Here is a 22875-nt window from a genome sequence, read left to right as displayed (position 1 = left end):
TTTTTTAAAAACAATTGAGCATAAATATTAGAATTACTAATTACTGTTTGAGACTAGATGGTTATAAGAACTATTTTTATAATAAAGAACATATAATTCAGGAATGGAGAGGCAGCAAGACACTTAAGAAAGTAAACAGCCTTTCTCACTAGTCATGAATGGCTAAGAATTTCTATTTTTTCCCCACAATAAGTTTAAAAAGAGAAACTTGTAATGCCTTTTATTCCCCCTTAATAGTGGCTCTTTCCTGTGTGTTCATAGACAACTCACGTACCTTCTTGCAGTGAGAGGTTCGCAGCTCCGCTCAGGTCTGTAGCTGTCTGCTCACTTGGCCTCTGTCTCAGAGTCAGTTCTTGGACAACACAATGAAGGAGGAAGAGGGCCTCTCAGCTGCCTTCTTCTTATGAATTGCTGAGTTTTATAAAATCATTATGTTGCATCAGTAATCCCTCAAAAGCTTCATAGACTCTTTTTAATGGTAAAACATTATAATAATGTAATATTGTTAAACATTTTTTTAAAGTAAAGAAATCAGGTAACTTGTCTCCGAGCCCACGCAGCCCGGCTGGCTCACTTCTTTTGTCTCTGTGACTTTCTAAATAAAGTTTTGCCCAGTTTTTTTTTTTGGGGGGGGTGCTTCCTTTCTTTTCAGTGCCTTTTTTTTTTTTTGCCAAAAAAGAGAAGTTTCATCCCCCCCTTGCAGATCTTTCCCCCTACCTCCAGAATACTGACAGTCTTCCTTCTTTCTCTTACTGTTTTTTTGTTTGTCTTTTGAAGTCACAGCTGGTTTCATTGTCATCGGCACTGAATGGTTCTTTACTGAGAGTCACACGAGGGGTCGAGGGAGCCAGACGCAGGGTGTGGAGTCATCTTGGTTTCCCCACACACGGCTGTCTGTTCACGCTTCACACAAGTAAACGTGTGCAAAGGGACATCTGCAGGGCCAGACACGAACTAACTCTGGTGCAAATTATGGGTGTGTCTACATTTTCTTGTTTTTATAATTTGTCACTTTGGTGATCTCTAATGTGTCACATTTGAAACTTAAAATATAGCTTCTTTGTAATTTAGAAAACATATTCACCACTCCGAGGTATATACCCGAGAAAAGTAAAAGCATAGATTCACACAAAAACTTGTACGTGACCGTTCATAGCAGCATTATTCATCACAGGCAAAAGGTGGAAACATCCAAATGTCTGTCAGCTGATCAATAGATGAATAACGTGGTCTACCCACATGGTGGAATACTATTCAGCAATGAAAAAGGATGCAGTACTGCTGCATTACAGTGTGGATGCATCTCAGAAACATTATGCTAAGTGAAAGGAGCTGATCCTAAATGACCACGTACTAACTGAAGTTGTTATAGAAAGCACACATACATTCAAACATAGCCTAAGATTTTAAAGGGGGGGAATTATCACCAAGACTCTGAGGAAGGAAGATGGGCAGCAGTGGGAAGGTTCAGCCATATCTGACCTTCATGCACTGCCCCTGCCCCCAAAACACATTGCAAGATGCCAATTATGCCCTGTAGTGGGTGGTGGCAATTTTCTGGTGACCAAGGTGGATGAGGAGACATGGGCCCTGTCCTGGCTGAGGTTCCAGTTCAGAGAGCAAAGACAGGGGAAATCACGTAATACTCCACTTCTGTAGCTTATGGCAGCTACTGTCCAGGGTCTGTGGGAGCCTGGTCCATCGAGGAATGGGGAGGAAAGGCACACCCACACTGTGGCTCGGCAGGTGAGCAAGGCATCCAGGTGAAGCCCAGGGGCAGGATCCCAGGAAGGGAATAGCAGGGCGACAGAGAAACCAGCAGAGCCAGGCCATGGGAGCTTTGGGGGTCAAGTCTGGGCTGCCTCCTAGGCCCTAGCAACCACGGTGAGATTTTAAGGAGAGGAGGAGGTGGATCTGGTCTCTGCTTGTGAGGGATCCTCTTTCACAAAGAGATGGGCTAGTTGCAGCGACCCAGCTCTCACTACGGGGTCTGGGGCCATAAGGAGAGGTTGCATGACGATCCCCAAAAGACACGTCCATGTCCCAGTATCCAGGAATGTGTCTTTGTTTGGAAAAAGAGTCTTTGCAGCTGTAAGGAAGGGTCTTGAGGTGAGATCATCCTGGGTCACCTGGATGGAGCATCCAGGTGACAAACGTCCCTGTAAAAGACACCCAGAGGGGAGACAGAGTGAGGACAGAGGCAGAGTCTGGAGGGGCACAGCCACATACCAGGACCTCATGGAGCCACCAGAAGCCTTCAGAGGGAGCTCGGTCCTGCCAACACCTTGACCTCAGGTTTCTGGCCTCCAGAAGCAGGGGGCCCGGGGTGGGGTGGGAGGGGGGCGGCGGGAGGAGAAGTTTCTGTTGTGTTAAGTCACTGGTGGGTGGTGATTTGTTATGCCAGCCCCGGCACACTAATACAGGAAGTCACCATGGGGATGGAGAGAAGTCACCTGATCCCAGCGATTTTGAGGCAGGAAAAAGAAACCTCCGGTACATCTCCTCTCCCACCGGAGTTCCCAGGCAATGTCTTTTACTCCAACGGCAGCAAGAATTTGAGCCTCCTCCCTCAACTGAAAACCGTGGCAGTCGCCTGTAAATGGGATGGTAACAGCTGCCCGGCAGCCAAAGGCTGGGGGGAGTGTATGCCCCGTGCCTGCACGCAGTGAGAATCCAGTCCATGGTGGCGACCGTTATAAATCCAGAAAACCTCAGAGTATGTGAAATGTCACTGCACTTTGCAAACATCCCTGACACTCAGGACCTTCCCCACCGGCCCACAGGGATGCCGAGAGGAGTAGCAGCGTCAGGGAACGGGAGTTGAACTGTGTCCCCAGAAAGGCTGAAGTCTTCATCCTTCATTTAAAAAATGAAATCCTAAATCCTGTTATTTAAAAATAGTCTTTGCAGGTGATCCAGGTACGATGAGGTCATGCGGTCACGTGGGCCCTCGTGCAGCACGACTGTGTCTTTATAAAAGGGGTCGTTATGGCAACCCCACAGCACTCCCGTGGGCCCCAATGAGAGGCGTCTCACCCTGTGAGGCAACTGGGAGGTCCAGGGCTTGGCTGCCTCTCCGCCCCCCACTGCTGCGGCAGGAGGGCACCAGACACTTCCAGGACAGAAGTCTGGGACGCATTAGGAGATGCTGGCAGAGGGGTTTCGAGTTCAGCTCCATCTTGGTCAGCGGGGGACCCTCCATCTGGATCCTGTTTGCTGTCCCTTGGCAGGGAAGTCTGAGCAGAACAGTAGAAGGAAAATGGTCAGGGAGGGGATGGCCCCCCTCGAGGCCTGGGCGCCGAGTGGGCAGACGGCAGGCCCCGCAGTCGGGCCCTGCGTGGGGCCCTGGGCCTCCCACTTAACTTGCTGGGTGACCTTGAGGCTTCTCTGTCCCCGCCCTCATCTTGGTTTTCTCACCTAGAACACGAAGACAATCCATGGTCGAATTTATCTCCAAATGTTGCTGCCGGGATTCAGTGAGATAATGTGAACAGGAGGGTGCTTGATGAAGGGAGACCTCACACGGTTTATATTTTTATTTTTTTTAAATTATGATAAAATATGGACTTCCGCCAAGATGGAGGCATAGGTGGATGTGCCATACCTTCTCACACAACCAAGTTTAGAGACAACTGAATATTAGCAACAGAAAACACAGCCAGAACGCGGAAAATTGAACTTTTCGGAAGTCCGTTAACAACAAATTCTTCAGCCTGACCAGTAAGGGGCGAAACCAGCGGCTGGTGAAGTGGGGTTGCACAGGAGAACTCGGTCAGACGGACTCAGGCGCGCGGAATCCAGGCGCAGGGTTGGACCTAGTGAGCGACCAAGCGAGCCACCAGGCGAGCGACCAAGGGGGAGACAGCGAGGGAGCGGGGCTGCGTGTTGACTGTGGTCTCGCATTTGTGCGTGGGTGGACAGGCGAGGGAGTGGGCAGTTGGACCGGGGCCGGCAAGCGGCAGTGGAGGGTGCCGCCATTTCCCCGCTCTGACCCCATCTCTACTTACAGCGTCATAACCCAGCGACTCTGAGTGGCCCGGCCCAGGTGAACCACCTAAGGCGCTGCTCCTCACCCAGAGGCTCGAAACAGCAGAGGGGGCCGCCATTTCCCCGCTCTGACCACGCCCCCACATACAGCGTCACAACCCAGCGACCTGGGAGTCCAAGGCTCCGCTCCTCACACTTAAAGGGCCAGAACAGACCAAAAATGGCTCAAGAAGATCTCAAAGCCCCAGAGCCTATAGATCTAAGCAATGAAGAAATAGCAAAACTCTCAGATGCACAGTTTAAAACACTGGTGATCAGGATCCTCACAGAACTGGTTGATTATAGCCACAAATTAGAGAAACATATGAAGGCGAAACTAATGGAAATGAATGGAATTGCACAGGACACCAATAGCAATGAAAAGGAAACTGGGACTCAAATCAATGGAGTGGACCAGAAGAAAGCAAATAATGGCCAAACAGAAAAGAGTCAAGAAGCAAGAATTCAAAGAAATGAGGAGAGTCTTAGGAACCTCCAGGACATCTTTAAACGCTCCAACATCCGAATTATAGGGGTACTCAGAAGGGGGAAAGGCACAGCCACCAGTGGAAAACTTATTTGAACAAATAATAAAGGAGAATTTCCCCAATCTGGCAAAGGAAATAGACTTCCAGGAAATCCAGGAAGCTCAGAGAGTACCAAAGAAGTTGGACCCAAGAAGGAACACACCAAGGCACATCATCATTACATTAGCCAAGATTAAAATGAAGGAAAGAATCCTAGAAGCAGCAAGAGCTAAGGGGACAGTCACCTACAAAGGAGTCCCCAACAGACTGTCAGCAGATTTCTCAAAAGAGACCTTACAGGCAAGAAGAGGCTGGAAAGAGGTATTCCACGTCATGAAATCCAAAGACCTACATCCAAGATTGCTCTATCCAGCAAAGCTTTCATTTAGAATGGAAGGACAGATAAAGTGCTTCTCAGATAAGATCAAATGCAAGGAGTTCATCATAACCAAGCCCTTATTATATGAAATGTTAAAGGGATTTATTGAAGAAAAAGAAGTTAAAGAAACATGAACAGTGAAAGGACAACAAACTCACAGTTATTAACAATCACACCTAAAACAAAAGCAAACTAAAAGGACAGCTAGATCAGGAGTGGAAACATAGAAATGAAGATCTCAAGGAGGGTTAGCAACAGGGGAGTGGGAGGAGGAGATGGGGGGAGAAGGTACAGAAAATAAGAAGCATAGACAGTAGATAGAAAATAGATGGGGGGGGCAAGAATAGCATGGGAAATATAGAATCTAAAGGACTTGAGACACATGGTCATAAACTAAAGGGGGGGTAATGGTGGGGATGGGTGGGTAGGGTGGAGGGGAATGAAAGGGGGAATAGAACAACTGTAATGGCATAATCAATAAAAAAATTTAAAAAAATTATGGTAAAATATGCATAATATTAAACTGACTCTTCAAGCCATTTTAAAGTGTGCAGTTTGGGGGCAGTAGGGGCATTCACGTTGTTGTGAAATATTACTGCCCCCCCGCCCCGCCTCCAGAACTGCCCCCTCCTGCACAACCAAACTGTCCCCATTTAGCACCAACTCCCCGTCCCCACCACCCCCTCCACGCAGGACCCGGTGACCGCCACCCCGCTGTGGATCTGACTGCTCCGGCTCTGGTTGCTCACGCAAGTGCAGTCGTGCCTTTGCTTCCCTGAGCACAGTGTCCTCAAGGTTCCTCCGTGTGGCAGCGTGCATCAGAGTTTCCTTCAGTTTTTTTTTTAATGAGGACTGTACGTGGCTGCTTTGTGCTGCGGACGGTTCCCAGTCTCCTCGGGTGGAGGCACCAGGCCGCCCGCCCCTCTGTTTATGCGATGGGGGGGGGCAGGGACAGGTGGGCGGTGGGGACCTGTCACAGGGTCTACTCCTGGGCCACCTGCCTCCCTGTCTGGGCAGCTGGAGGGAACATTGTGTTAGAGGTACTGGGGCTCCTGGTCAGCTTCCTTTTAAGTTTCTAAAGTTTCTAGAAAGAGATCCCAGGATTCTAGGAATCCACCCTGGGCTGCGGAGGGTGGGAATGGCTGTGCCACAAATGTTACAAGTATAAAGCCATTACGAGTATAAACCTGTGTGAACTAAACAGGGGGAACGACTAAAAGGCTGAGGGCCGGGGACCCAGGCTAATCTGGGGTGGCTCAGCCAGCATCTGACAGGGGACCCAGAAATCTCCCTTCCTGGGTTAACCCGAGTCAGGGTTCACCCTAAGTGTGTTTAGACTACACTGAGAAAACCCTGAGGTTCCCAGATACAGGACAGAGCCCCTGACCCCTGTGTCACCCTCTGCCTCACAAATGGCTGGGCTTCCAAGGCTCCCTCTAACCTCCGACCTCCGACCTCCAGCAGAACCTTGTTCCATGGATACCCTCCAAGCTGGGATGGTTCTTGGATGGATGGTGGACTCAAAGGCTTTGGGGTCACCCTTCTGCCCAGCGATCTTTGTTGCCCAGGGAGAACGGGATGCAGTGGAAGGTGGGGCCAAGCCTGGGGCCTGGGGGGCAGTAGAGGTGAGCTGCCCACTGGCCTGAGCAAGGAGATTCACCTCCCTTCACCAGCTGCGGTATTCTCACCTGTCGGCCAGAGGAAAGGACAGCTGCGGCCACCTGATGGGGCGGGTGGGCGAGGATTCAGCAGGGCAATGAACAAGGCCCAGCCTGCGCCCGGCGGGTTACGTAGGAGTAAATGGTCCTGTTACCAGTAGGAGGGAGGGCAGCTGTCCTAGCCGAATGTGCGGCAGGATGCCCCCTGGATTTTTTTTTTTTTGGATGCGTCAGCTCACTTTCTAGCTGCCGGCCTCTTCTAGAAGTTGCACACAGATAAAAGGTCCCAGTTAATGAGGATCCTGGTTCAAGTTTTAAAATTCACAGCAAGCCCACTCCGCATAATAATGTATCAGAAACACAACAATCCTTTAATCTAGAAGGAATTAATTGCTGGCTTCAGAAATTCGGGGCACGCTGACAGAATCCTTAATTTCTTGAGCTGATGGTTTTCTAAAAGCAACCGATTTTAGACTGGCTTTTCTCTCCGCATAAGTAAGACTCCCACAGTTCTGACAAAGGGGGAGATTGTCTTGATGCCTTGCTCAGTAAGATTCGTGTATGTGGGGCGTGAATTAATGTCAGCTCTGAATTTTGCCTGCTGGGTGGAACGTGGCAGGCTTGAATCCCCAAGAGATTCAAGGCCGGCTCCGAAGCCCGAACATGCTGAACGCCATACACAGAATGTCTTCACCCGTCTTCCGTACGTTTGCTGAGCCCACTTGGAGCCCGAGCTCAGGTTTGGTGTTGGCGATGCACAAACGGTCATGGCCAAGTGCGAAGACAGCCCACAGAGAAACTCACAGCCGGATATCTGTAATTGCACATCGTGATAAGGAAATCATGGGAGAGAGTGAGGCAGGGCACATGAAAGAGAATAACATGGACCTGACTGAGATAGCAGGACTTGGTGGAGGCTGGCAGGAGGCAGGTCCAAGAAAATCTTTGTAGGTGGGAAGCTGGAAGACGAGGGGAATGAACTGGCAAAGAGGGAAGAAGATGCTGAGGAAACACCCTGGGGAAATGCCGTGTCTGCTGTCACAGGGCTAGGAGCTGTCCTCCAGGAGCTCTCCGTGATGGAGGCCCAAGGGACAAGAAAAGAAAAGCGGTCATTCTCCGCACAGCCAGACGAAGGGGGAGCATCAGAAAGGCTGCACATGGGCTCCTGTGCCCTGGGAGCCAGGCTGCACCTCGGGGAATCTGAGCTCTGCTGAGACCCCAGGAGGACCATCTTTGGTGCCGTTTGGAGGCGGGAGACAGTGGAGGGCACAGGTTCCGGGTCGGAGGGCCTGGCCCTGCCTCTGGATTCCCCTTTCAGGATGGGAGGGATGGCCTCCGACCCCGAGTGCAGCGGCTTCTTTATTTTAGAGTTCGTTTTATGTTAGGTCCTATATCACATGCTATTGTTTATTTTGAACAGTTTTAATGAGGTGTGATTGACATACAATAAACTGTGCACACTTAGAGTGTCCGATCTGATCATGTGTGACCTGTGTCTGCACCTGGGAAACCTCCTTCACAATCAAAATAATGAATCTGTCCACCTCCCCATCCCCCAGCTTCCTCTCCCCCTTCATGGCCCCTTCCTCCCCATCCTCCATCCCCCCCCCCCAACACTTGCAGGCAAACACTGATCTCCATTCTGTCACTATAGATTATTTGCATTTTCTAGAGTTTTATGTAAATGAAATCATACCATCTGTACTCTTTTTTGGTCTGGCTTCTTTCTCTGTACATAAAACTGTTTTTAAGATTCACCCATTGTTGTGTACATGGATAGTTCATCACCTTTAAAGAAAAATAAAAAAGAACCCAGATCTTTCTTTTCTTTTCTTCTTAAAAATAACTGTAAAATTTCACTCATTCTCCCACAACCCTGCCTCCCTGGCAACCAGCAGCGTGCGCTCTCTCTATACCCACGGGTCTGTTTCTGTTTTGTTTTGTTTATTCATTTGTTTTGTGTTTTTAGATTCCACATATAAGTGAAACCACATGGTATCCATCTTTCTCTGACTTCTTTCACTTAACATCATGCCCTCCAGGTCCATCCATGCTGTCGCAGATGGCAAGATTCCTTTCTCTCTTTATTGCTGAGTGGTATTCCGCTGTGCGTGTACGTACCACTTCTTCTTCACCCATTCATCTGGCAGCGAGCACCCAGGTTGCTCCCCAGCTTGGCTGTTGTAAATAATGCTGCAGTGAGCAGAGGGGGGCTTGTATCTTTTCGAATTGGTGTTTTGGATTCCTTTGAATAAATACCCAGAAGTGGAATTTCTGGATGGTATGGCAGCTCTGTTTTTAATTTTCTGATACTCTCCACACCGTTTTCCATAGTGGCTGCACCGATTTACCATTCCTTCCTCTCTCTCTCTCTCTAAGATCAATAAACATATGCTCAGGCGAGGATCAAAAAAACAAAAAAGAATTTCTGTTTCTGGGTGAAGAGGTGAAGGGATTAAGAAGTACAAATTGGTAGCTACTAAACAGCCACGAGGATATAAAATACAGCACAGGGAATACAGGGAATGAATAATATTGTAATGACCGTGTACGGTGCCCGGCGGGTACTTAAAATATTCGGGGGATCACTTAGTAAATTATATGATTATCTAACCACTGTGCCGTACACCTGAAACTAATATAAAATAATATTGAATGCCAACTGTAATTGAAGAATAAAAATAAAATAATAGAACTAAAAAAGAATTTTTGTTTCTGTGTTTTGAGTGATATTGAATTACAGTTTTTTTATTCTTGTAATACTCTTATCTAGTCTTGGTGTCAGTGAAATAATGGCCTCACAGAATGAACTGGGATCTGCTTCTTCCTGTTCAATTTTCTGGAAGTTTGTGTGGAATTGGTATTATTTCTTCCTTACATGTTTGCTAGAATTCCCAGGCCCAGTGAAGCCATGTAGGCCCGAAGTTCTGTTTGTAGGAACGTTTTAACCACAGATTCAAAGTCTTTAATAGATAGAGAGCCCTCCAGGTTGTCTCTTGGTTCTCGAATGAGCTTTAGTAAAGGATGTTTTTCAAGGAATTTGTCCCTTTCATCTAATTGCTAGTTTTATTACCAACAGTTATTCAAAATATCCCCTTTTTGTTTTTTAAGTATTTGTAGAACCTATAGTGATGTTATCGCTGTGGCGTGTCTTTTTCTACTGGCCAATCTGTCTAGAGGTGAATCAATTTTATCGGTCTTCTCAGAGAACCAGCTTTGGTTTCAGCAATTTCCTCTATTTTTTTTGTTTTTGATTTATTTGACTTCCACTCTGATTTTTATGTCTTTCTCTGACTTCCTTTGGGTCTAATTTCTTCCTCCTCCTTCTAGTTTCTTAAGGTGGAAGGAAATGCACTTCAATCCTTTCAAGTTAACTGAGTTTCTTTTATGGCCCAACATATGGTCTGTCTCAATAAACGTTCCATGTGCATTTGAAAAGAATATGTATTCTCCTGCTGTGGGGTAGGGGCTTGTATAGACGTCAGTTAGGTTGAGAAGAATGTGGAGAAGTCATGAGCCAGTCCGGGTAGTGAGGTCCGGGGGTCGTTGAAGAAGCTGCAGGGATATTCCTTCCCCCTCCCCCCAAGCCATGGACACCACTGACCCTTTTGCTGTCTCCACAACTTTGCTTTTTTCAAAATGTTGTATATTTGGAGTCCTATAGTATGTAGCCTTTTTTGGGTTGGCTTCTTTCACTGAGTAACATGCATTTAGGTTTTTTCCCATGTCTTTGTGTGGTTGGCAGCTCATTTCTTTTTCGTGTTGAATGATATTCCGTCGTCTGGATGCACAACAGTTTATCCAGAGACCCACCGAAGAGCATCCTGCTTGCTTCCAAGTCCCGGCATTTAGGAATAAAGCTGCTATGTAGGCTGGTGTGCAGGCTTCTGTGTGCATGAGGTTTCAGCCTCTCCTGGTCAATACCGAGAGCATGACCACTGGGTCATGTAGTAAGAATATGTTTAGTTTTGTAAGAAATCCCCAAACTACCTTCCTCTGAGCTTGGCATTGCTTCCAGAAGTCTGAAAGGTGATGATTGTCATTTGTGTTTGGAATGGGACAGCTGGATATGACTCTGGAGGCATAAAGCCCTGGGTTTCAGTGCTAGCTTTGCCACCACTCACCAGCTTGATGACTCGGCAAGAGTGTGTAGGGTTCAGCAGAGAGCCTGGCCCTTAGGCCTCCCATAGATACTGGTCATTGATGTGACCACATACCTGTTCTTCTGCAAGTGTTAGTCTGGGGCTGGGGCGGCTCCTCTTGGCTCTGTGCACACCCACCCCCAGGGTTCTCGCCCGGAGTGGTCTTAATGCTGTGGCTACTCACAACCCTTCACCTGTAGTGAGTGCCGGAAAGTCGGAGGCTTTCTGGGGGTGGGGCCCTAGTACTTGCTCAGAGTTTTGAAGATGTAGCAGGTGTCCCTTCAGAGAGCATCCCAAGGCCCAGCGAATGCACAGGTACAGCATCCCCCACATCTGCCACCCCACCAACCTGCTGTGGACCCACTGGTGGAAGATCAGACACCCGGCTGCTGAGGGCTAATTACTGACTTGGCACCCATCTGCCCAGGGAGAACTTGCAAGAGTTTTTCTCTTTCCAAAGGCATAAACGTTTGTACAGCAAGGAGCCCAGGGAAATCGGAGACGTTCATTTGGTAGTTAACAAAGAGAAGGGCCTTTTTGTTTGAGGGCCAAGTGTCCTTCTGGGCAGGGGAGAAGCCTTTAGGAGACACCCCCAACACTAGCAGGTGTCTCCGAGGGTGATTCAAGGTGGGGCGGGGCAGCTTCATTCCCTGCTGATGAAATAAGATCCTTCTACCAGAAGAAAGATCTCTCTGTTGCCCGTTCTCATGGGGTCAGAGCCCAGAAGACTCACCTTACCGCTGAGCTAGCAAATCGGAGAGCTTCTAGGTGTCATGGTGAGAGTGAGGGTCCTGGGTTCAACAACAGGCTTCGGGCCTGCAGTCAGTGATTCAGGGCCAACCACCTTCTGCAGCTCTCTGTTCTTACCACTGGGCGGCGCTAGCGAGCCAGGCTGCACGGGGATGGTTCCTGCAGCGAAAGCAAGGGTGCGAGAAGACAGGCTCTGGGGTCTGTGCGGCCGGAATCCAGCTGGCAAACAGCTCCTGGGTGCCTTCCCTCCGCCCGCTGACTGCCTGTTGGTCCACATGGGGCCAGTGGGGCACTATGAGAACACCAAATTCTATACTGGTTCCTGACCTGAAGCAACAGATAAAGAAATCCACTGCAGGACAGAAGCCAGCAAAGAAGAGTATTTTCACTCAATAGATAAGTCTCTGAGGTGGTGAAGGTCATTAAGTACTTTTTAAAAAAAGATATTATTTATTTATCATTAGAGGGGAAGGGAAGGAGAGAGGGAGAGAAATATCAACGTATGGTTGCCTCCTGTGAGTCCCCTGCTGGGAACTGGCCCAGAACCCAGGCATGTGCCCTGACTGGGAATCGAACCACGATCCTTTGTTTCGCAGGCCCACTCTCAAGTACTTTTACAAAATAGGGCCACATAATGGATGTACCAGGACAGGGACACTAGCTACTTAAAGGAACCGGGTCAGGAATTATTTTCTAAGGAGGGAGCTGCCCTATTTTTGTGCACTGTGTGCTTGGAGTTGGACAAACGGTTCTCGAGTCCAATGCAGAGCGCACCCGAGGTCCCCATGTTTTTGGTGGTGCCTGTGGGTCTGCTGAGAGCCTGTGATTCAGCCCCCGCTGCAAAGTGGGGACCTTGGGCCGGGCCCTTGACACACGACTCCTCCAGGCCTTTGTGGCTCAGAGTATCACCAACCTTGGTTTACTAACAAAAATCATTAAAATGCTGGTGACAGAAGTAACCCTTTACCTTTATTATATTGTTTAACCTTCACCACAGCCCTGTTACACCTCATGGATGAGTAACCTGAGGTTAGAGAGGCAGAGTACCTGGCCTGAGGTCTGGGAGCTAGTCATGGGAGAACCCACAGGTCCCCAAGTGGGTCCCCGAGTCCAGCGCTCACCGTCTCAAGGCTCCTAAGGAGGAGCCGAGGTTTCCTAAGTGAGGCCACGCCACGTGGCCACGGTCACCCACACAGGGTGCGACATTGAGCCTGCTGCCTTCTCTGGCCCCTCGGGCTCCCACCTTCCTCTGCCCAGCTTCCAGGCCCTCTCGCCCCAAACGGCACACAGGTGCAGCCTGGAGTGTGTTTCTGACGTAGAGACTTCATTCCAAAGCCTTGGGCCCGAGCTGCGAATAACTAAGGTGGAATGGCAAGACGGCGAAGTGCACCAAGAGGAAAGGCCGTCCGTGGCTGTCTTCCCAAGTGTGAGAGTCAGCAGGGGAGGCGAGGCGTTGGGGGGAGTTGAGCAGATTGTCTGCCCCTTTGCTCGGAGGTGTGGAGGGCAAATCTCAGTCCAGCGAGGCAGCGCACAGAAGGGCGGGCCTAACCGGCCCCATGGGGCTGAGAAGAAAGGCAGGTTTCTGAGAGACTGGGCTCCCTGCATGGGAGAGGGAAGTGGTTTTAGAAACATGTTTGGCTGGGAGTCCGCTCATGGCTCCAACTCATGGATGTCAGCGAAGGAGACCCAGGAATTGCTGAGGATGGCAAACTGGTTATAATTAAGAGAACCTGGGAGACGCAAAACAATGCCAGGCCACCAGCTGTCCTGGATCTGGGTCTCCGCCTGGAGGAACAGCTCAGAAAACAGGCTGCCCTCCCCCGCAGTGCAGGCCACTCAGGCGAAGAGGCTCCCCACCCCTCCCTTGTGCTCCCAGGGCCTGAGTGCTGCCCGCGTTAGCGTCCCCCTTTCTGCTCCACCAGCACCTCCGCTCTTCCTTTCTCCACAGTTTCAAGTCACTGGGTCTTGTCTCTCAGGAATGTAAACAGCCTCTGGGGTGGGTTTAATCATCCTGATTCCTGTGCTTCTTGAGCCTCAGTGTCCTCGCCTGACCAATGGGGGTGAGAGCAGCACTTGACTCAGGTGCTGCTGTTGAGCGTTAAGTGCGGCTAGTGGAAGGGGCTGGCGCCGGGCAGAGGGCAGCCGGCTACGGCAGTAGGCATGCCACCTAGCTTTGTTGGGCTTGTGAACGAAGAATGCTTCTCACAGGTGTTAATTGTTGGGGTGGAAAGTCAGAAGAGTAGCACTATTTGGTGACATGTGAATGTGATATAACCTGATAGTTTTTGTGCCCATAAATTAAGTTTCATCAGAATACAACCTGCCATTCGTTTAGATATTTTCTGGCTGCTTACGTGCGGGCCTGATGCCCTCTCCCCATGCCAGTCCCCACCCCTCTGGGAGTTACCTGGCTGGCTCCAGGGCCTGCAGGGATGGGGTCCTGGAGGGTCCCAGTGGACAGGCACTGGTTCTAGTCCCACCAACCAGGGTGGGCAGGGGTGAGTAGTTGTGACAGACACCAGAGGCTACACGGTTCACAAAGGAGGAAACAGTTACTACTTATCCCTTTGCAGAAAGAACTGACCGACTCCTGCAGTAAGTGCCTGACACTTAGTAAGTGATCAGTTAAATGCATTATTATATTCATACTCTTATTGTTGTCCTCTTTGGGTCTAGTTTTAACTTGTAGGTACCAGATACGTACTGAAGAGATTCTAAACCTGAAGTCTATGGGAAGGTTTTAGGTCTTTAAATCTGCAGAATTTCCATGCCGATTTTTGTAGGTGGGATCTTTTTGAGGGAGGGGCATGATAACATTCATCCAATTCTCAAAGGTGTTTGTTCTCAAATAAGAAGTGTAGGTTCCACACCTTCCTTGCCCCAGACAAACTGATCTATACCTCCCCCAGGCTGACTGGAGGCCACATTTGTGAGGGTGAGATACCTGGGGGCTTTGGGGCCCCCCTCAGAGCTCACCTGCCGGCCCCGAGGGGCATGAAGTGCCCCAGAAGTGAGGAGCCCTGGCCTTGAAGCTGGCCGACTCCTGCCCTTGCCTGCCCTCAGCCCCTTCTCTGCGCGGCCTCTGTTCCCAGGCTGGGCAGTCACAAGGATGGATTCTGTAATGTCTGTTGAGTGCTCCATACAGTGTCTCACACACATAAGTGTTGCCCAGCTGTTCGCTGCTGTTGTCCTCCTCGTCCTCCTCCTCCTCATCATCATCCTTGCATTTTCAAAACCTCTTTGCTCAGTTCACCCCGGGGCCCATAAAAAGCTGTGCTAGATTTGATTAAATGTGAGGTTTGCACACCCCTCAGATGCTCTTGATCAGCTTCATCTGTGGTACTAGCAACTCAGGCAAGTCTATTAAACACACTGACACAGTCAGTGTGCAAAACACCAGCCCCCCCACAACTAAGTTTTTAAAAGTTCAGTGGCCTCATTTGAACAGGGACAATCATAAACGTTCCTAAGGAGTGAAATAAGTGAAATCTGAAACTTCTCTGTTGCAAAAGCCTTGGCTGTTTCAGATTTTTCTGTTCTACCCCCCCCCCCAACCAACCCCTACCCCCAGGAGTTAGCCTGGACCTCAAGCTTGGATCTATTTTCCTCCTCAAATGCTTCTCTGTGCAGCCTGGCTCACCAGCCCCGTCATCCTCAGCTAGCAGGTCCATTCCAGAGCCCAGGGACCACCAGCAGGAGGGCCGAGGGCATCCTCGCCGCCAGGCTGTCCCGGAGATGGACCCCCTTGACAGACTGGTCCACGGCCAGCCCGGCCTGGTGCTGCTGCCCCGGCTGCCGGGTGTAGTCCCATTCAGCCGACGGCAGCTGGACACCAGAAATGAAGACTTCCAGCCACAAGCAAATGTTGCTGCTTCTTGAGGTTGAAATATCCTCTACCCCAAGGGCTCCTTTCAGCCAAGCGAAAACGATCCCCCACAGGGACCCGGCCCCTCGCCGAGGAACAAAAGCGTCCAGTTCTCCGAGTCCCAGAGACTGTCTGCAGTTTCAGGCACGTGGGGCCCAGTGGGGCAAGGAGATAGATGGTCATGTGATTTCCAAGCTTGGCGACAAGGGCCGGCCCTTTCTGTCTCCACAGGACCCGCGGGAAGAAGAGGCTTTGATTGCCTGACAAAGGGTGAGGCCAGGCTGACCCGGCGTTGGCTCCTGGGTGGGCGGGCCTTACAAGGTCCGCATTGCTCAGGTTTGGGAAAAGGAGAAGATGAGGTCAAGGTCAGCGGTCCCCCAGGTCCACCCAGATGGGGATGGCAGCCTCTTCCCAGTCCTGCTTTAGTCAGGACAGTTCCATTTATTTATTTTTCTGCCACAGGCTGATCCGTCTCCAAGAAATCCAACAGTGAGGCCACCCCATTTGTTCTCCACCAGCCATTAAAAACATCTTCCCTCAGCACGTATTTGCAAATGACACATCTGATAAGGGGCTGATAGCCCAAATAATAAGGAACTCATACCACTCATTAACAAAAATATAAACAATTCAATCAAAAAGTGGGTGGAGGACACGCAGAGACATTTCTCCGAAGAGGACACGCGGACGGCCAAGGGACACGTGGAAAGATGCTCGACGTCGGGGAAGTGCAACTCAGAGCCGCAAGGAGGCAGCGCTGCGCACCTGTCCGAACGGCTGTCCTCAGAAAGCCGCCTGCTGGCGACAGTGTGGAGAAAAGGGAGCCCGTGCGCACTGTTAGCGAGGCTGGATGTGGTGTGCTCACTGTGGAGAATGGTATGGAGAGTCCTGAAAAAACTAAAAAATAAATCTACCGCTTCGGGGTATTGACCCGAGACAAGCACACTGATTTGAAAAGATATATGCACTCCTATTTTCATTGCAGAATTATTTACAATAGCCAGGATATGGAAGCAACCTAGGTGTCCACAAACAGATAAATGGATAAAGAAGATGTGAGATCATGTGTATATATATATATATATATATATATATATATATATATATACACATTTATATATATGACTCACCAATAAAAAAAAAGAATAAAATCTTGCCATTTGTGACAACACAGTAGACCTAAAGAGTATTATGCTCAGAGAAATAAGTCAAAGAAAAGAGAAAGACAAATACCATACGGTTTCATTTATATGTGGAATCTGAAAAAAAAATCACACATAAATGAACGAACAAAACCAAACAAAAACGGACTCATGGCGGCAGGAGGGCGGGGGCAATGGGTGGAGAGGGTGAGGGGCGGGGCTGACAGGTGCGTGCTAGGCCGGGTGTGGCCGTCATGTGGTCAGGCATGCGGATGTACAATCATGATACTGCACAGCTGAAACGACACAATACTGTATACCAACTGTGCGATATTCCAAAAATCATCTTAAAAAGTCAGAAAATCTTCTCCTTCAAGGAAGGCAAGAGCTTCTGGGAGAGAAGGAAAGCTCAGAGAAGAGAAACTCGCCGGCGAAGCTGGCCTTCCAGGTGCGGCCGCCTTGCAGCGGCAGCCGCGGCGGAGGAGGCTGGAGGGACGGAGAGGGTCACAAACTCCCGTCCAGGTGACGCGCCTGCCAGAGAACCTCCGTTGGTCCTCGCATCATTAATAGGCTCTTGGAAACTGCAACTTTACACGAAACAAAGTATAACAAAGCTAATTTTACAAGAGTTGATAGAAACAAGAGTTAAGTTACTACGGCCTATTTCTAGTTACAGAAAGACATCGCCGAACTTCTAAATAAAGACTTTTCAGCTCTGGCTGGTGTGAATCACAGGGCTGTGGGTTCGATTCTCAGTTAGGGCACATGCCTGGGTTGTGGGCCAGGTCCCAGGTAGGGGGTGTGCAAGAGACAGCCTCACAGTGATGTTTCTCTTTCTCCCTCCCTTCCCCTCTCTCTAAAAATAAATCTTTAAAAAAAGACCTTTCAAAACACTTCTAATATTAAACATTGAAATAAATGTGAGCGAAATCCTAGACACTTTCTGGTTCTTGAAGCCCCCACCTCTTCTCTAGAATAACAAAGCACAGCTACCTTTATGGAAACCACACTCAGGCAGCAACTCATCCCAGCCCCACAGGCAGGAACTCCAACTGCACCCAGCGACAGATGAGAAAGCAGGCACCGGGGGCTGAGTCACTCGCCCAAGGTCTCGTGGGAAGCCCAAGCCCAGGCAGTGGGGCCCAGTCACCGGCCCCTGGCAAAGGGGCGGAGCCAGCTTTCTCTCACCTGGATCCTCCCTCCCTCCGCAGTGCTGGTCGGGGTCCTCGGCAGGCCCTCTGAAACTCTCGTGTGGACCTGTGTCTGCAAGCCTTCTGATGAGCCCCCTCGCCCGGTCTTCTCGCGCCACTCCAATCTGGTTTTCCCAATGCAAACAGCAAACGCTTCTAGACTAGGAACCTGGTGCCACTCCTCCACCAGAACCCTCCCTGGTCTGCGCTGTACACCCCCTGGCCTCTCAGCAGACTGACGGTGGGGGATGGATCCTGTCAGCTGACTCGGGCTGTGCTCTTGGCTCCTACCTGGTGCTCCTCTCTGAGCCTCAGTTTCCTCATCGGCAAAATGGGGGCGACAGCAGCTGCTGAAAGGGCTGGTGGGGTACCCAGCGCGCCCAACAGGAGAGTGCCGGGTGCAGAGCAGGTAGCTCACGTGGCGCTTCCATCGCTGTTCTTAAAAAGGACAGGGTAGCGAGAGGAAGAAGTGGTTGCTCTGCGAGGCAAGGTGAATTCCACATTGGATAATAATAATTACATTAGTGTTTTAGGGCCATTTTCTCCCTTAATCTCACCACCTTCTGAGGCGCAGGTACCGTGACGGTTTACAGGGAGTGAAAACTGCAGCCGATGGGCGGATGGACTAATTTGAGGCCAGTTCAGACCCAGGTCTGTCTGGGTGCAGAGGCACGGGCGGGCGGCCATCCCCACTGTGTGGGGTGCTGACGTGGAGCGCCAGCTCTCTCAGGCCTCACGGGCTGGAGATCAGCTGTGGGTCACGGCCGCAGCGAGGCCCGAGGAAGCCTGGGGCCACTCGGGAGAAGGCGAGCGGGCGGCCAGGCCCGGCAGGAGCACCGAGGTCAGGGGCGCAGGTGCTCCCCCAGCACGTGACCCCTCCGACGGGCGCGCCCACAAACACCACGCACGAGCCAGGGCCCGTCGCCCTGTTTCTACAACAATGAGAATATTTATTTTCTCCAGGCAGTAAAAATAACATTTTTCTCTCTTTTGCAAAAGTTAAGTACCATTACATTCCATTTTCTTAAATAACAAAATCCTAAAAATATATATTAAATTGTATACAGTGCGGCACACTTCATCTCATCTTTTAAAATACACGATGTTTCTACTTTATTCTCAAAGTTGCATATTAAGAGCTTATTTACAAATAAAGCCTTATCATCCAAAGTCGGGATCCCCAGGGGCGGGGAGTCTGGATGCGGGCAGGCCCGGGGGCGGCGGCTCCCCACCCTGCTCCGGAGACGCGTCCTCTCTGAAGCAGCGGACTTGCCTCGGACCCTCCTCCACACCCGGTTTCTGTCTCACTGAGTATGTTGGACTCAGCCAGACGGACGTCCACGCAAAGCGCACGCCCCTGGGGTCGCAGGCAGAGGGGGAGGCGCCGTCACCCCTGAGCCGGCCAGCCCGGGGGAGGCAGCTGCGGCTGGAAGGTTTGAGAAACACCCCATGCCAGGGCAGCTAAGCTGAGGGACCCGGCCAGGAGGTAGAGAGTGAGGAAGGTAAACAAAGACACCGGAGGAAGTAATCAAAGGTTAAAAATCCCCAAGGTAGTAACAAAAGCAGACATCAAACACCAAATAGGAGATTTGAAACCCAAGAGGGTGCCAGTTGACTGGAGTGGAGAGTGGGGCGTGGGCGGCTCCGAGGGACACCCGGGGTGGCCTTGGCGGGCAGGGCAGACGGGATCTGGGAGGCTGCCCACTAAGTGCTCGTGAGGATTAAGTGCCCAGGACACAGAGGCTTGGCAACGGCCCCACCGTGGGCTGACAATGGGGCATGTGGCCTCAGGTCCGGGTAGTTGCACTGGCTAGTGCTTTGATCGTTGTGGGTTTCTGGCTGATCGGAGTCTTGAGCCAGAGCGCACACTTCAGAAGCTACAGGAAGCAACCAGGTGACCTTAACTAACACACAGAGAGGCCTTACCCTGCCCTGACAGGGGGTGTCCATCCCTGCTCCTTCTCTGCTCTGGAAGCACTTGATCATGGGTAAGAACATGGGGCGCTGAGAGCCTTCTCGAGGGGCCGAGGCCGCCGTGAAGCATGGCCAAGACAAGGTGCGGCCACCACGGGAGGCAACAGGAGCGGCTGCCCGAGGGCTGAACCTCGGGCTGGGGCACAGCACCCGTGGAGAAGGCAGGGCCTGGGAGCTGGCAGTGGACGGCTGAGGAGGGCACAGCGGTCCTGAGTGAGGCGCGAGCTCGTGGCGCCCTCCACGCTGCACCTCGGGGCCGAGGCTCTGCACAGGATGCTTTGAGAGCCCGTCCACAGTGGTCCCCGGAGGCCCCCTATTCATAATCTCCTGCTGTGTCATCTCTAATGACCTTTCTCAGGGACGCCTTTCCCATCACCTCCAACCCCCGCTTGCTCTTTTCTAAAGAAGTTTCTTAGAAGACCAAGGGCTCCCTCCTTCGATGCTCCTGGAAGCACGTCCCACCTCTTCTGGGACGAGTTACTTCTCAGGTGTTTACTTAGCTGCAGGGACCTTCTGTAGGTGTTGCCAACAGGTTCTGACCAGGACCATGGCCTGACTGTGGCCATGGGACTTATGGGAGTTTGGCCTGGGACAATTTATGGTGACCTCCCCGCATGCTGTCCTGAGGCTGGGTTTGGGTTGCTTGTGGTCCCTCCCTGGGCTGTAAAGTGATCCTGGTGGCATTGGGCTGCGCCAGGACCAGCCGGAAGGAGAGTCCCGGGGCCTCCCCAGCCTTTCCAGGATCTCTGAGAAAGGGCTGACCCAGCTGCAGGCCCAGACACCCACTGGCTTGGCGCCTGACCGGAGGCATGAGGTGAGCAGGGTCGGCGATCAGAGAAAGCCTCAGGCAGCTGAACAAGGGCTCCGGGCTGGGCGAACCCTTCGCCACATTCCACACTCCCTTTGTGCCGGGGGCGGATCTGTCTGCAGCACAGGGCCCTTTGTGTCTGCACACCTGACGCTTGGGTTTGAGAGGAGATGCCACAGAAGCCAGGAATAGCTTGGACCGGAGACTGCACATGTCAGCGTACTTCCGGCGGTCCTCGTATGGGACAGACCTCTGTCTCCAGACCCAGGGGCCTGTGGACAGCTGCTCCATGGTAACCGCCCTGCCCAGATCAAAGCGCGAAGCCAGCACGGAGCAGATGCATGCTTGTGCTGGGCCTCACGTGGTGGCTGGGGAGGGCAGTACCCCTGCCCTCCTGTGGACACACTGCACCTTTCCCCTCCTCTGAATGCCCCTCTGCCTGCCAGCTCCTAGTGTCTTCCCTGGTCGCCAGGCGTCACCTCTCCCTGCAGACACCTCCCAGCTAGCCCCACACGGCTCTCTGTATTTCTAGCAGCAGCCGGTTTCAGATGGGTTGCCAACAGGGCAAAACCCCAGGCAGGGCCGTGGTAGGCAGTGGCTTAGGGACTTGGGGAAGGCAGGCAAAGTGCTCTGAAGGGGGAACCTCTGAGGCCAGAGGCACAGCAAGACCCAAGGCCTGACAGCCTTTGGGGGGTCGTGTTCTGACAAAGGCTCAGGCCTCACCTTCAGAGGCGTAGGTGGCTCTGCTCAGCCGCTCTGGGCGCAGCCTGCAGTGGCCGGTGGGGGCTTATGACCTGGAGACGGCTAGGACTTTCCATCCGGAGCCACTGCACTCGTAGCTGTCAATCTTGGAGGCCGGTCCTCAGAAGGTCCCCGGTTCCCAAACCCTCCCTCTCTCACTCCTCAGGCCACCGCTGTGATTCACCTCCCACCGGGGGCAGGGCAGCGTGGGACCAGGGTTAAGGGCCCTCTCCTTCTGCACCAAGCCGTTCCAAACCCCGGTCTGTCCCCAAAGGAAGGAGCAGAGGGGGCCACAGAGAACGCCGGCTGTGGGGTGTGTTTCATCTTTTTAAAATGAGGGACGGCTAAAGGAGGGACTGCTGGCCAGCCTGTCTCAGACAACGCTGCCAAAATGCCAACCATGATCGTTACACTCTCTGCTCTGAGCTGAGAGTCAGCTTAGAGCATCGCGGAGAGATGAGGGCCTGGCTCGGTTCCACAGGACCGCAGGCTGTTCGGGGGCCAGGCCAGACAAAGCCAATCCAACGGGGACTTGTTGAGCACCTGTACGAGCTTTCGGCAGAGCCTGTTGTGTGAACGCGTCAATAGGTGTTTCATGTGGCCGCTCCACAAGCTTGCTCTGTTGGTCACCAAGCTATGGGGGAGGTTTCAGATATAACACGAATGGGGGTCAGCAGACCTCGTTCTCAGGCCGACGCAGGTGGGAGGAGGCCTGTTCTCACCCAGTGCCCGGAGGACAAAGCCCCAGAGTGAGCACGGAGCGTGGGCCCTCTTTAGGGCATTGGGACATAGGAGTACTGGACCAGGCCAGCCCTCGAGAAAACCTCAGAATTCTCTGCCCGGCCCTCTTCCAAACCACAAAGACCAGGAGAAAGTGGTCTGTGTGTGGACAACATGAAGAAGCAGTGAGAAAGACTCAACGTACACTACACCTACCCACCACCTGACAGTCATCTAGAAGGTGCCTGAACCCAGTGCCCGACACAACCGCCTTTGTCCTCTCAGCCCCAGTGTCCTGACACCCCTATTCCTAGATTCCTAGATCAGAGAGAGACACACACAGGAGGCCCGGACCCTGGGACCTTGAGTGTCTCTCTCTGAAGTGCAGCGGATGAAGCAGGAGGGACCCAGGCCACGCCGCCCCTGCAGCAGGCGCCCCTTCCCAGTCCACTGGCAGGCGGCGGGGAGGCGGGGACAGTTGGTGGGAGGAAACCACAGGAGGCGGTCCCCTGCGGCCTCGCACTCGGAGGAGCCTCGCGTCCCGGGACGGACGGGTGCTTTAGTCACTCACAAGAGGGTTGCGGTCATCTTGTTGACTCTGACCCTTGAGCTTCTTCTTAAAGATGGAAATCGAAGTAGAAGGCTTGTAAAAAATGCTCCAGATCTCCCCCGACGTCCCTGCTTGACGGCAGTCCCTGAGGTCTCCGGACGCAGGAACACGGTGCGACCTGTCAGGCAAAGATCACTTAAGAGCTCTGTGCGCGCAGCCTCCAAACACCCTGCCATCTCGTGAGACACCTACACCCAGGAAACGGGGCGCTCAGTGCGGGACAGACCTAAACGCCGCCTTGAGGGCCCAAAGGGCCTCGGGCCGACGCAACGTGCCCTGCGGGAGGGGGTGGGAGTGCGGCGGGGCAGACTCCAGTTCAGAGGAGCAGAGAAATTTCTAACTC

At 51.8% G+C, this 22875-nt stretch overlaps 1 protein-coding gene across 2 annotated transcripts in view; it reads right to left on the bottom strand.

Moving 5' to 3' along the window:
• Nucleotides 1–18642: 18642 nt before the first annotated feature.
• KREMEN1 (kringle containing transmembrane protein 1) overlaps nt 18643–22875 on the bottom strand; it is a 59587-nt gene continuing 55354 nt past the window's right edge. For both annotated transcript variants that reach the window (XM_037153310.2, XM_037153311.2), the window contains exon 9: nt 18643–22650. In XM_037153310.2, the coding sequence (XP_037009205.2) occupies nt 22482–22650 (169 nt within the window). In that variant the 3' untranslated portion in view covers nt 18643–22481. The remainder of the gene's footprint in view (nt 22651–22875) is intronic.

Source organism: Artibeus jamaicensis, unplaced genomic scaffold, assembly GCF_021234435.1.
Source record: "Artibeus jamaicensis isolate MK-2021 breed Jamaican fruit bat unplaced genomic scaffold, CSHL_Jam_final contig_525, whole genome shotgun sequence".
NCBI lineage: Eukaryota > Metazoa > Chordata > Mammalia > Chiroptera > Phyllostomidae > Artibeus > Artibeus jamaicensis.
The sequence above is the reverse complement of the archived record's forward strand: the minus strand, read 5'-3'. Positions and strand labels throughout refer to the sequence as shown.